Source organism: Belonocnema kinseyi, chromosome 10 (genome assembly GCF_010883055.1).
Source record: "Belonocnema kinseyi isolate 2016_QV_RU_SX_M_011 chromosome 10, B_treatae_v1, whole genome shotgun sequence".
Lineage (NCBI taxonomy): Eukaryota > Metazoa > Arthropoda > Insecta > Hymenoptera > Cynipidae > Belonocnema > Belonocnema kinseyi.
In genome coordinates, this window is record NC_046666.1 from 71,262,309 (window position 1) to 71,277,291 (window position 14,983).

Sequence of the window (14,983 nt, forward strand, 5' to 3'; positions counted from 1 at the left end):
AAACCCCGAGTAAAATGTTTCAAGCTAATATATCTCTTTATTCAAAATTTTGAAATCGCCATCTTAAATAGAAAATTTAAAAATTCTGACTTCAAATTCGTAATCAGCGACCCCAAAAACCTCCCAGTAGATTTTCAAACTCATATATCTCTATTTTCCAAATTTTTAAATCGCCATCTTGAATCCGCCATCTTGAATTGAAATTTTAAAAAATGCAAATGAAATGAAAAAAATTGAAAAATATGGGAAAACTTAATTGAGATTTGTAACTCTGAAATGCGCTTGGAAAAAATCAAAGGAATTCAAAAGAATTTGATGAAATTTCTGAGTATTCAAGGTGAGAAAGACTTCTGGATTAATTAAATAAAAATACTTTAAAATTGACCCTACTAATTTCTAAACAAAAACTTGGATAATGACTATAAAACAATTCAAAATAATTCAAATGAATTAGAAAATTCAAAAAATTTATACATAAAAAATCCATTGATTTCAGTATAATTTGAGTGAATTTAGAGATACACAAGGAAAACGAGAGGAATTCGATACAATTTATAAAAAATCAACCTTATTTTGAAATTCAGTCAAGTGAATTGAAAACAATTCAAAAATTAATTGAATTGATTCAGCTCAAAATGAGTTTAGGAAAATTCAAAAGGCATTCAAAAGAATTTGATGAAATGCCTACGAATTTAAGGTTATGTTGAAAGACTTCAAGATGAATTATGCAAAAACTTGAAAAAATTCATTAAACTGAGTAAAGTTGAGTGAATTGAGAAGAATTAAAAAGAATTATAAGAATTCAGGATAAATTAATAAGAATTAGGGCAAATTTCAATTAAATTGCAAAAAATATTTGAAAAGCTCTTCCAATCTTTGAAAAACTATGAAACCCCTTCCTTCTTGTGAATTAATTCTTTGAAATTCATTAAAATATTAAAATCCCGTAAAATTATTCAAATCTTTGGAAATCTCTTGAAATGGATTAAATCTCTTGAAAATGTACATTTTTAAAATCTTGAAAATGCCAAGGAATTTGAAAAAATATTTCAAATAATTGCTTTGATCATATTATCAATTGATATTCTGGGCCAATTAAATAAAAAAATTTAATCCATTAAATTAAGTGAAATTGAGGAAATTTAGAAGAATTCAAGTGAAATCAAAAATTCAAAAGAATGTCAAAGAATTAAAAATATTTCAGGGTAAATTAATAAGAATTGAGGATGAATTCCAAAGAATAATTTCAAATCTTTAAAACCCTATAAAATACCTAACTTCTCATGAAAAAATCTTTAAAATCCACTAAAATATGATAAAATTCCAAGCAAATCTATGCTGATGTTTCCTAAAATATTGGAAAACGTATTTAATACATTGAGAGCTTCAAAATCCTTTAAGGTCATTGAAAGCCTCGGAAATCCTATAAAATAATGTGAAATCTTTTTCAAAATCTTAAAAACTTATAGCTCCTGTAAAATCGTTTTAACTGTTTCGAAATTCTAGATAATTCTCTATCCTAAAATATTTCATACGCTTTGACATCCCTTAAAATTAATGAAATTAATTAAAAATTTCTTGAAATCTTTTAAAATGACCTAAAATATGTTAATTTAAAAGGTCTTGAAAATGCTTAAAAGTTTTTAAAATACCATAAAATCTTAAAAAGCCCTTCAAATAATTGAAATCTATTAAAAAATCCTTCGAATCTTCACAAATACCCTGAAATATTTCAAAATAATTCAACACAATTCAGAACTAGGTATAGACCTTAATTGAATAGTCATTAGTTACTAACTGTGTGGCAGAACTGATTATTTATTACAGTTACTTCTTATAGAAATTCCCTGATTTTTATGAATATTTTTTAAAAATTCTTGACTCTTGGAAGCTTTAATCTAATTATAAATTTTAAAAAGTTCCATTATGGGCTGCGAATAGGGGCCCATAGGGACCAAATCTTGAAAATAGCGTATTTTAGGGGCCTGAACTGAATATAGGGTACAATAGGGAATATATGGACCAGTCTGCGAGGCCTAAATCCCATGTTATCCAATCTTTCCACAACCCTTTATCCCTATTTTTCAACCCTGATACATTCAGAAAAAAACACTCATTTTTTTTAGACATTTTTCCTAAGATCCGAATTAAAGACAGATGCAAGATTAGCATAAAAAACTTTTAAGAAACAGTATTTCTTTTTAAATTGCAATCTCCAATGGGCTAGACATCGAGGGCAGGGCGAAGTAAATATACTAAAATTAATCGAATTGTTGATTTGAGAGAAAAAACTTTTTAGGTTAAATCCGAAAAAGTGGGAAAATTGAAATAAGTTAATATATTCCATTCCACCTTCGATTTGAAAATTTAAACAGAAAGTTCTAATGCTTCAAAAATAATGACGAATTTTCAATACTCAGAGTTTTTCCTAGTTAAAAACAATAAGAAATTAGACATAAAAAAATTCATTTAATTTAGAATTTTTTTTAAAGTATGCAAACAACATGTTTTTTGAATGAACTCATATGTACAATAGCATGGGGAAAACTTGCATTTTTAAGTTCTTGGAACAATTTCTTAGGGTTTGAGAAAGTGTGACGGAAAAGTATAGCGGCTTGTAGAGAATTATCGAAAGAATAATATAATGTTTTAGACATATGGGTTTTTCACCCCTAACACAACCCAAAGAGTCACTAAAAACTACCCTTAAAATAAAAAATTTCAATTCTTCATGAAATCGACCATTTGAGCACTGCATTCTTACATTTTTTGAAAATAATTTTTGTTATAAAAATTCTTTTTTTTTAATTATTACTATTTCTCTAGTGAAATGTTTGTCAACATTGGTCAATTAATTTGTAATATTTCTTTAAATAATTTTCTTTCAAAATTTTTTTAAAACAAAAATTATTACAGTAGGTCTAGACCTATATTGGTTAATTAATTATATACTATGTAAACAAATTCCATTTGTTTGAGAAAGGTATTTAGATAGACAACTAGGATTAAGATTATATAAGAAAAAAACGAACAAATAAAATTTGAGGAAAGAAATAAGGGTTTGTTAAATAATGAAAGTAAGATGTGAATATAAAATTAATTACCATATACCCTTGATTATTAGTTGAAAATAAATAATAATTTGTTGTTTCCACCATTAGAAAATATTTAAAAATAAATGTATGTCACCTAATGATAATAAAATGCCAGTTCGACGAATGTTTGAAAAAAAATAATATTTTTTAGGCAAATAGAATTTTGTTTACATAATTAAAAATTAATTAACCAATCCTAATTAATCATTTCATTATATGAAAATAATGATCCAATGTTAATGAATATTTCACTGTAATAGTTATAATTTTTAGCAAAAAAAGAATTGTTGGAAAAATTATTTGACCAAATTACAATTGTTTAAATAATTAAAAATTATTTAACCAATGTTGATAAAGATTCAACTAGGCCAATATGAAGAATTTTAAGTTTGACAAAACGAGAATACAGTGTTTCAAAAGGTCGATTTCATGAAAAAATGACAATTTTGGTTTTAAGGTAATTTTGAGGGACTCGTGATGGTGTATGAGGGGTGTGTCAAAACCATATACCTGATACATAAAATTCTTCGTTGGATAATTCTAAACAGGTCTCTTTCCCGTCACATTTCACAAACCCAAAAAATTATTCCAAAAACTCAAACAAGTGATTTTCCCAATGCATTTTACATGCGAAACTTGAAGTCAAAACCGACACCTGTTAAAATCAAAATTTAAAAAAAAATTACGAAATTTCTTCTTTTTCTTGTTTTTTGAATGAAATAGGGGAGGAGGTCGTTTTCCTCTATCATGAAACAAATTGCCATGCATTTTTGAACAACCCTAATGCACACACTTTGGAAAAACTAGAATACAGCAAACCTAAAATCCTTAATGCATTTTAAAATGGTGAAAAAATCTAAGATTCCAAAATCATGCAAAGTCTCTTCTCTATGAAAGCGAAATAATAGCATGTTTCTTCAACACAAAATTAAGAAATTTCAGGTTCGACATATTTCACTTTTTTCAAAACATATTCATATGACTCAATCAAAAATAACAAAAAGAAAACATGTTTTTTGCACATTTTCAAAAAATTATAAATGAAGCACAATTTTTGTATTTTTCTTGGCTAATAAAAACGATACATATAACAAATTCACTATAATCTCTCAACAAAAAGAAAATATGTTATAATTTGAAAAAAATAGAAAATATTGACCGATTTAAAATTTAGTTCTTTTACTTTTTTCGGATGTTAATCCAAACATTTTTTTCTTCATCGCAAACAATTCTATTAATTTTTCCATTTTCACTCCGTTCTAATGGGGGACTGATATATTTTCGTTCCTTTCCTAAAATTTCGATGCGATACTTTATTTAGTGTAAAAATAAAAGACGGCGGAAAAAAATATATTGGTTAAGAATTCGCGACAAAATATAATTTCTTTCCATTCTTGTCCTTTATCTTGAAAATAATTTAATAATTTCGTAAATGGTTTTCGAAATAAGTTCAATAAAATAGTAGACAAAGGATGTCTTTCAGGGAATTTTCTATTCCCAAAGCAGGACAATATTTGAAAAATTACACTGTAAAATTATTATTTTTATGCAAAATCAAGTGTCTTATGTTTTTCTCAATTTTACTTATTTTCAAAGCTGGTAATTATACAAAGTCTACGCACCATGAAAACAAATGCTGAGGCAAACATAAACAAATATTCTCGAAATGCGCTCTTTCATTTTGTGAAAAGTTTGAACTGGAAACAGGTTTACAATAAAAAGATTTAACGAATTATAATAAACAAATTAGATAGCAAGAAAAATCATTTAGTATTTTCTAATAAAATGGGAATTTCGATTTCGCTGCATTTATGCATTTGCACAATGAAATTAAAACAAAAAATAACGAGTTCGCTTAACAAGGGAAACCTATACTCTTCAAAAGTTCGTTTATATCCATACTTTCCCCAACAATAGGTAATTGCTGTTATAATAAATGCAGCTAATTATTAACTTTAAACCATTTTTGTCATATAAATGTTTTTCAATATTCATCACTTCCGACCCGACTATTAAAAAGATAAATCAATGCCGCGATATCCTTGAAAAAATTATGATTGCTTATGCAATTTTTTTTTTAAAACATCCCTCATTACTCTAATTGTAAAATATGAATATTATAGCAATAATAGAAAGTATCTTTGATTAACATTATACTTTTATATAATTTCATTTCATTATTTCTTTATATTTGACTATTTACTTTAGCGGTTTTTAAAAATTTTATATATTTTATTTTTCTCTCATATAAAAATAATAATAACCAAAATATAAATGTTTAATTGAATTAAGAAAAATGTGATTTTCTATAAAAAAAACTTTACTTAGAGTAAGAGTGGTGATGGTTGAAAAAACCATATTTTAGTATGAAAAAATGCTTAAAAATTAATATTCTGGCTTGATTGAAATAAATTAAAAAGTCAACTGCAATTTAAAAAAAATAACAAAAAATAACGGAAGCAAGAATCGAGCCCGGACTTGTTGATTACAAACACAGGGTGGCCCTTTTTATCAAAGAATAAAATTCCTGGTCATTTCTCGGTTGTATTCAAATACTCAATAATTTACACGTATAAAATGAAAGATACCAACACTTTTAAAATGTATAATTTTAAATTAAACGCAGTTCAACCACCAAATAAATTGTTGTTACTTTTATAAATAGTAGAGTTCAAAGATTCAGTTCATAACATATAAATTATAAATCCACGTTATAATTTTTAATGCTCGAAATTGAAGAATCAATCAATGAATTACAAAATTTTCAAAATTATATCACTAAGGCATTTTTAAGCTGGAAACATAAAAAATTGAATGATTACACTTTTGTTTATAAATTGAACATGTCTTAAATTACAAGATTTTTTATTTCCACTTTAAACAGTATAAAAATGCTCAAAATCTTGAAAAATCATGTTGCTTCATATTTTAAAAAATTTTATATTTTTGAAATTTTTTCAGAACTTCTAAACAGCTTTTAAAATGATTCAAATTTGTCCTTAATTTTTTTTAATACTGGCTAATGGAAAAAAATCCTTAAAATCTTTCACGTTCATTTTTGATAATTTTGTAAATCTTTCGAAATATTTTTAAATATTCTGTTGAAAGTAATTTTTCAAAACAAAAAATAACTGGAAATTTTCCTTGAAATCTAGAAGAGATGCTTCTTATTCTTTTGAAATCTGCGTTTTAATTATTTGAAATAATTTCAAATTTTAAAGTAAGGATTTTCCTCGCAAATTAAAATTTTATACATAGAACAATTAAAATTGTAACCTTCAAATTTTAGTTTTGAATATTTGATTTATAATTACTGATTTTAAAGGAAGTCATATATTTCGGAATATTAAGTGATTGTTCTTTTTCTGAATTGAAATTTTTTAAATTGAATGGTTTGAAAATGGAATATTATAGACCAAAAACACGTTTGAAATTTAATAAAAGCCTTTGATTATGAATATATTATTCTGAAGTTATTTAGAAGTTAAAAATAGATTATAAAGTTTCAATCGGGCGTTTACATTTATTTAACTAATAAGGCTTTCCAATTTAAAAATTTTAATTTTGAACGTGAAAATAAAAAATTTCTTAAAATTTACCCTAATTTCAAATCGTCTTTTAAAATAAATTATTATTCCATTTTTAATCATTGAAGTGCAATTCAATGTTGAAGAACAATAATTAACTTATATTCATAGTTGATCAATTAAAAATATTTTTATACAAAATCTTTTATTTCAAAAGCTTCTAATTTTTAATTGTTTAATCCTCAATTGTCACACGTCCAACGAATATCGATAATTGCCACACGGGGTCCATTGGACCCCAACGTAGAAAACTGTGAATAATTTCTCGAGTTTTGAATAGACTTACCTGAAACTTATTGTGGATGTTCCGGAAAGCCTTGTGCACAATATGCTATTGCTCATATAAAAAAATTCAGGTGTTAATATAGTGAAAAAAATGCAAAAAATGAAGCAGGCATTATAGAAATATTCGTGATTGAAAAAAGCGGGTCCAATAGACCTCGAGTGACAATTAAGGGTTAAGTCTTTAAAACTGCATTATAAAATGATTTAAACTAACATGTAAGTTTAAAAATTAAAACCTTAAATGGAAAAATACGTGCGTGGACCTTTTAAAGTCGTTTTGCTCGAGAATGGACGAAAAGCGCAACTTTTTACATAAGCGTATTACAAGTTTGATCATAACCTATTACTGGGAGCAATATGCATTCTGAAGGGTGCAGGTTTCCTGGTTGAATATGCAAAATGATAAGAAAAACAACTAGAACTAGACTAACGTAAGGATGGAAAGTGGTTGAAACGGTCAATGATGACCGTTAATCATATCGATCATTGGATATACGATTGCTATGAACACTTGTCATCATTACCTTCAACCTTCGACGTACCTTGTCCATGATCTTCAGGTGCCAGGCGGAAAATTGAGCTAGAAGCATCTGACGTTCGGAGGGCGAGAGGCCAGGATTCAAGGCCGCGAGCCTCCAGAGGATGACGATTTCGTCGCAAAGGGACGAGCAGGCATGTTGAGATGCATGGGCATTGCTGTTCATGTTGGCATGCTTGCCTCCTCCATGTCCGGAGCCATTTGTCATTGCCACCTTCGTGTTGAACCACCAGACAATAATCTGTTCGCAGGCCATGCACTCTTCAGTGATAATCTCAAGAAGCGGTATCGCGTTTCTGTCGGTCCTCTTGAACATCTCCCGAACGATAGAGAGTAGATTCCACATACCCTCGGGCTCTCGACCTCGCAGGGGTCGAAGTAGGGCGGACCACTCTGCTGCTGCCGGTGGGGCGTTATTCGTTAGGTAATTCACGTCACTGAAAAGAGAGATTAATATATTTCAGATTCAGCAAATTCAATTTGGAACAAATCAACATTTATATTCCTCTTTGATGTCTAACATTAAAATTTAAGGATGTACTAAATTTACCTCCAGTTCAAAAGTCTTTTGTAAAAAGAAATAGGTAAAAGGAAATTCTCGAAAATGTAGCACCGCAAAAATGTTTAGGAGGCCCCTCTTATATAATTAAAAAGCAAACATAGTTCTGATTTAAAAATCAGTATTGCATCGTTAAAAAAATTATCTTCACGTTGCTATAATGCAATTTGTTTCGCATTCATTAAAAAAAAATTTATGAATAAAAATTTCGATATCCAATTATTTTGCATCATCAAGTTCGATTGTCAGTAGAGATATATTTAAGAATCGACTTTGATGCATTCTATTCCGTAAATAGAATTTTACCACTTTTAATTTGCTGAACGTCCTTTCGCAAGTTGCTATATTGTAACATGCAGAGTTAAATAAATTCCTAAGGGATTATTTCTGAAAAATCGCTTTCCATGAAGCTGTATTTAATAAGTAAAGTGCGGAAAACATCTTTTACTGCTGGCGTCTCATTGAACCCGTTACTATTTAGAAATGGGATGAAGTTGATGACTTGCAAGTGGAATTCTTTTCTGAAATTCTCATGATATCAGATCTATAATTTCTCTGTAAACTACGCATTCATAATGTTTAATTACACCTTAGACCCTTTAAGGTGTGATTAAAGACATTGATTTTTAAAAATTCTTCAATAATATCGAAATGCTTCTTACGATTTGGTTTCCGTTTTTTCTACAAAGATTAGTTCAAAATCCCATTTTTGAGATATTTGTGTAGCTTCTTCCTTGCACTTTTCATACTCAAGTCTGTACTCTTTCGAATGTTTCCTTGCAATGTTTGAGATTTTAAGTGCACGACTTAAATCTATATTTTCTGCTTGAAGTAATTTTGATGAAACATTTACTTCGTTTCGCATATTGGAAAGCAATGTGCACATCACTATAAATTCAAACTTTACGACCGTTTTTTAAAATTATAGCTGCTTGTAGCTGCATTCATTCATAAGGTTACGTTTTTTCACTAGACGAGAGGATTTCAGAATATTTCAGATATGTAAAAAAAATCTAGACAATTTTATATAAAATTTGTTTATTTGAGAAGAGATTAAACAATTTTAGGAAAAATTTAAACCAGTTTAGAGGATTGTTAGGACCTTTTAAATCTTGGAAATGTTTAAATTCAAATGTTTTTTATTTATTTTAAAATTTCAAAATTCGGAAATATCTTTTAAACTAACTTAAATTACCCCTAAGATTTCCTTCAAATCTTCGGTTTAAAAATTCTGAATTAAACATAATACTTAATCATTTCGAGTAGTGAATTTCGTTAAAAACGTCGTGTCAATGTTTAAACAATTTTTATTCGTAAGCAAGCCATGTTTAATTTAAAAGAAATGAGGAAGGAAAAAAAAAATAATTGTATGAACATTGCCATAAAGCTTTTAGTAGAATTTACTACTCCTCATAATAATAGAATATTAAGTTTAATTCATAATATGCGGTTTTAAAATATTTGTAGAGAAATAATTTTTTAAACAAATTAGATTTGCTGAAATAATTAAAAAAATGGTTAATATATTCTTTTGAATTTCTAGAATTCAAATAAATCATTATTTAAAATTGCACAGGAATGTATCAAATTGAAATTCAAATATAATTTTGCCACTGGCCGTAAGGGGCCGGACGGAGCCCCCCCCCCCCGCGCAATGCGGGATTTCGCGGTAAGGAAGTTACGCCACTGCTACCTGAATGGCTGTTTTCAGTTTCTTTTTTTAATTTTCTCCAATTTTGTAAGTCGAAATTTCCAAGTGAGGAATTTAAATTCTAAAAACATATTTCTAATACAAAAAATGTAAGTGGCAATAGTTTCTTTAATAATAAAGGAAACAATATTCTGGTTTCAAGATTTTGATCAAATGTTCTAAAAATTACAAAAGAATTCTATTCACGATCTCTTGACCATATTAGTTAAGGTTATATGTATTTATTTATTATTAAATATTAAAAACTTTCTGCATCATCAATTTAGTCAATCAAAATTTTCAAAGAAGTAATTCTATTCGATGATTAAAATTATTTCGGAATGTTTCGAAACGTCATTGGTGAAAAAAAAACAATTTTAATTGCAATTCTTTTCTTTTAATATTCAGCAAAAATATTGTTCTCGATTTTTTCCTATAAGGCTATAATTTATCAACATTTCATACATTCAAAGAAATGAAAAAAAATTAAATTATGGACAAAAACTTAGAATATCTTAGTTTATGAAATGTATAAAATGCAGGTAATTATAATAAAATTGTGGGTTTTGGTAATCAAAAAATTACCGCAACCGAGTACTTTTAAACGAAATGTGGATTTTTGAAAATCTTGAAATAAAACTTTGAAGTTTTTAAGATAATAATTTTTTTTCTTAAAATTCCTGAACAATTTTTTAAACATTATTTCAAAGAAAATATTTAAAAAGGTGTAAAACCAGTTCAAATGATTTCCTATAATTCGGAATAGAATTTAGAAGATTTCAGTTTTTTTTTAATTTTGCAAGACTAGAAAATTTTAGAAAAAATACTATTTGAAAGCAGATAGGAGCTTTTACGAAATTTTGAAAGGTTTCGAGAGAATAAAAAAATTTTCTTATGATCTATAGGAAAATTTTTTATCAATTTTTATTTTATAACATTTATGTCAAGCAAATATTTGAAAATATCTTTAAAATTTTAAAAAGATTTTCAAAATTATCAAAAATAAATGTAGAGGATTTGAAAGAAATTTGTGTAGTACGTGGAATTTTTTCAAAATATTAGGAAAAATTCGAATAATTAAAAAAAAATTTAAGGTAAATGTTCCAGTATTCGGGACAGTCTCAATAATCGTAAACCTTGCTTATAATTTGCATATTCTGTTACAAAATATTTTAAAAATAACACTTAATGATAAAACGCATTTATATGTAGCATTTCATAGTAGCTCATAGAAATTAGATACATTTAAATGTAATAAAAAGCCAAAAAATTGGAATTATGATTACTGGGACATTTACCTTAGAAGTTTCTTGAAAAATCGAAAAATAAATTTAAAAAACTTAAAACAAAATATAGATTTTCGAAGAGTTAGAAAAAATGTTTTGCCAACAAAATAAAAATCTTATCAGATCAAAGTATCATCTATTACATTTTTCGTTGAGAATTAATGTTTTTTTATGATACGATTACAAACCTCTTGGGTATGTTCTAATTTAAAAATTTTGATTTAGGAATTATAGAATTGTACATTTTACAAACAGTACAAGAAAGTAATAATTCTTTTTAAAAATTATAATTTTTTAAATAATTTAAATAACTTTAATGCAGGTTAAAATATTTTTTTAATCACAATCAAAAAATATTTGCACAAAATCCACTTTCGTTTCGGTCTTCATTCAACAAAATTTTTAAAGCAATAAAAGCAAATCTCTATTTTTGTCCCAATATGATCGTTAGATTCTTCATTCTTTCAATAGTTTCCAAGAATTTTGTAGTTAATTAAAACATAGACTATTTTTTATCAATATTTTAAATATTTTAAATTGTGTCAGGGGTAGTGAAGAAATTTCCGTTTCATTTTGTTTTACACTGTTCAAATATTGTCTTGTCGGTTGGCTTCAACTTTACTTTTTTTAAATAGAGAGTATACAAATGAACTAAATTATAGTTTTCTAAATGCTTCCATCAAGATCGTTTTCTCAAATTTCAGAAATAAAATTCTTAATTATTTCCAAGATTCAAACCTTTGTACATAATAACATTGTAAAATTAAATCATTCTTAATGAGTCAGTAAAAATGCATGGACTCAAAAAATACAGCACTTTGAAAACAGGCACTCAAAATTGAATTAATTTCTATTAAAAGTGATGAAATAAAATTATTTGAAACAGATATGACAGAAACCATTAGAAACCTTTTAAATTCTATAAACTCAAATAAATAGCACTTGAATTCGAACAAATTTGAAATGAATCCTTCCAGGTTTTACAATATCATTTCAATTTTGTAACTTCAATAGTTAATCCATTTTAAATTGAAAAATTTGCCAAACGAACATTTTGTTCGGAGTCGAATAATTTGAGATTGAAACTTTAAAAACGATTTTTTTTTAAATTTTAATATTGCAATTTAAAACTGCAGGCATATTAAAAATGTTTGCCTGGGTATTGCGTACGTTATGAGATTCCATAAAAAACTCAAATCAAATCTTTTCATGCACCAAACTATTTCGAGAACTCAGCAAAACTCAGATATAAATTATGCAGTAGATAAACTCGATTCCCGTCAGCCAGTCATCTGAAAACTGAATTCAACGTAAGAGACCAAAATGGCTGACTAAATCGGTTATTACTACTTAAAAAGTTTATGACTTGCTTTTTCAGGAATCCCTGCATTTTCTGAACATTGACCAATTTTTCCGGTCATTTATGACATTATTCTAAATTATTCTAAATTCTAAAAGAATTTCTTCATAATTGTTGTATATTAAAATACTCTCAATGTTTCGCTTTGTACTAAAGCAGGGTGACTGCAAAATTTTATTTTCAAAATTCCCTGACTTTTCCCTGACTAATTTTTCATTTTTCCTGCCCATTAACATTTAAAGATCGAAATTATAATCTTATTACATTTCTAATTCATTATTGTCATGGCTATCACAACCTAATTTAACTTAAAAAATTATTTCTTTTTAATCGCAAAAGGGACGAAAAGTTACTAATTGATAACTCAAAAATTAACTAAAAGTGATTAATGTACATTGACAATATGATTGTTTTTTAATTTAAGATTAATGCAAAATAATTCGTTTCATAAGACTTGAAAACAATTTTTAAATCTTTCAGCTTGTAAAATCGATTAAAATCATAAAATTATAAAATCTTTTAAAATGTCCTAAAATATTTAAAATCATTTTAAATCCATTGAAAATACTTTATAATCTTTAAAAATACCCTAAAATCTTTACAATCTTTTCAATTTTTTTAATTCTTTGGAATTTCTAAAAATACCCTAAAACATTTTATATCTTTTGAAATATTTTCAAAGCCCTTGGAAGATTTTAAAGTTCTTGACAAGTATTTGAAAAATTTTTGAAATTCCCTAAAATCTTTCAAATCATTTGGAAATGCTTCTAATTATTGAAACGTATTCAAGATATCTTATATTTCAAAACCTTTAAAGTAAATCTAATCCTTAAAAAAAATTTAATCATTGCTAATATCCTGAACTTGTTAAAATACTCAGAAATGCCTCGATTCTTTTAATAAATTCTTTAAAATCCATTATAATACTGCAATTAAAATATTAATCACTTTATTAATTTAATTAATTAATTAAAATATTAAAATATTATAAAATCCCTTGAAATTATATTAAACCTAATATTTCCTGAAATCCTGAAAATTCGAATAAAGTTCTTTGAGAGCTTTTAAAATCACTTAAAATCCTTGTAATCCTTAGAAATCTTATAAAATCTCTTGTAATATTTTCAAATATCGAAAAACTTTGTAGGTCCTATGAAGTCGTTCCATAACATCTGAAATTCTTTAAAGCTCGTGAACATTGGTTTAAATCCCTGAGTGTAATTCAAATTTCAAATCCTTGAAAATTTGTCAATCTTCTGAAAAAGCCGGAGAATCTTTTAAAATGTCCTAAAAGATTTCAAAAGATTTTTAAAAAATACATAAATATGTATGTATAGACCTAAATGCGATAGTGGTTCACTTTTTATTTTAAAAAGTCACTATATCTTTAAAAGTGTCCAAATAGTTATTTGAAAAAAGTGACTAAAGGTGACTGTGTAGCAGTCCTGATTTCTGATTACATTTACCATATTTTTTTCCAAAATCACTGACTTTCCCTGGCCAACAAGATTCCCTGACTTTTCCCTGATTTCCTTCACCGGTCATGCTTAAACATTATGACAACATCCAACCATTAGAGGAAATTTAATTATGAAGAACTAACCTGAAAACGGTGGGAGCTGGTATACAGAACTTGATTAGTATCTTTTTGATGTTGCCGTGCAGAGTTTTCTCGTCGAGGTACCAGGAGGTTTGGTCGTGTGCAGAAGCCCCGGCCGTTGGGTCTGGAGCACCATAGTGAGAGTTGATAGCACTCGGCTGAGAGGACAACAATTCGTCCAAAAGTCGCTGAGCAGTTGGTAAAATTTGCTGTGGTAATTCACTGATGAGATACTGAGCGAATTTTTGCAACTGGTCACGATGTAACCTCGAGAGTGATTCACTCACGGGAGCTCTCAAGCATACTTGCATTGGCTGTGAAAAGACATTTTCAAAATTAACTAGAGACTAGACAAACAGGCATAATCGTAAAACTGAAAACTCATTTCATTTTCTAACAAAAAGTTCTTTAAACCTTGAAATTTTAAGTTCTTCATAACGACTGCATATTCTTGAATTTTAAGAAACTTCTGAAACTAAATTTATAACTTTGAAATAACTGCTTTTGTTTAAATTACATATATTTTAGCGACTTAAAATAAATTAGTATAGAATGGGCTGAAAAAAACACCTTTTTTCGAGAAACGGATTCCAAAATCTGTTACAAGCCTTCAAAATTTTAATTCGATTGAATCATACGTATTTAAAAAATTCTTATCGAAAACTTTTATTGATTAACAAATAATGTTTAAGTTTTTGTAAGTACAGTTGTCGGTAGCGAATAATAATATGAAATAAGAAATTAAAAAACAAAATTTGTGCTCGTGTGGGCACTTTCTTTAAATGAAAAAAACTATTTTTTGGATTGCGTTAAAGAATGGAAAATTATAAATATTTAATGACTTTTTATAATAATCTTTGTTATTATTTTCAGGTATTTTGTGAATTTTAATTAATATAAATTTCTATTGTTCATGCCGATGGTTTTCCTATAAATAATCCTTGATGAGGAAGATTGGAAGATTTGGATAATCTCGTCCCCGA

The 14,983-nt window shown here is 27.1% G+C and overlaps 1 protein-coding gene across 4 annotated transcripts in view; it reads right to left on the bottom strand.

The window, feature by feature from the left end:
* The window catches only part of LOC117181468 (zinc finger SWIM domain-containing protein 8), a 377,164-nt gene that overhangs the window by 58,758 nt on the left and 303,423 nt on the right, over nt 1-14,983 (bottom strand). For all 4 annotated transcript variants that reach the window (XM_033374148.1, XM_033374147.1, XM_033374146.1 and 1 more), the window contains exons 5-6: nt 14,004-14,314; nt 7,510-7,942 (exon numbers count right to left, since the gene is read on the bottom strand). In XM_033374148.1, the coding sequence (XP_033230039.1) occupies nt 7,510-7,942; nt 14,004-14,314 (744 nt within the window). The remainder of the gene's footprint in view (nt 1-7,509; nt 7,943-14,003; nt 14,315-14,983) is intronic.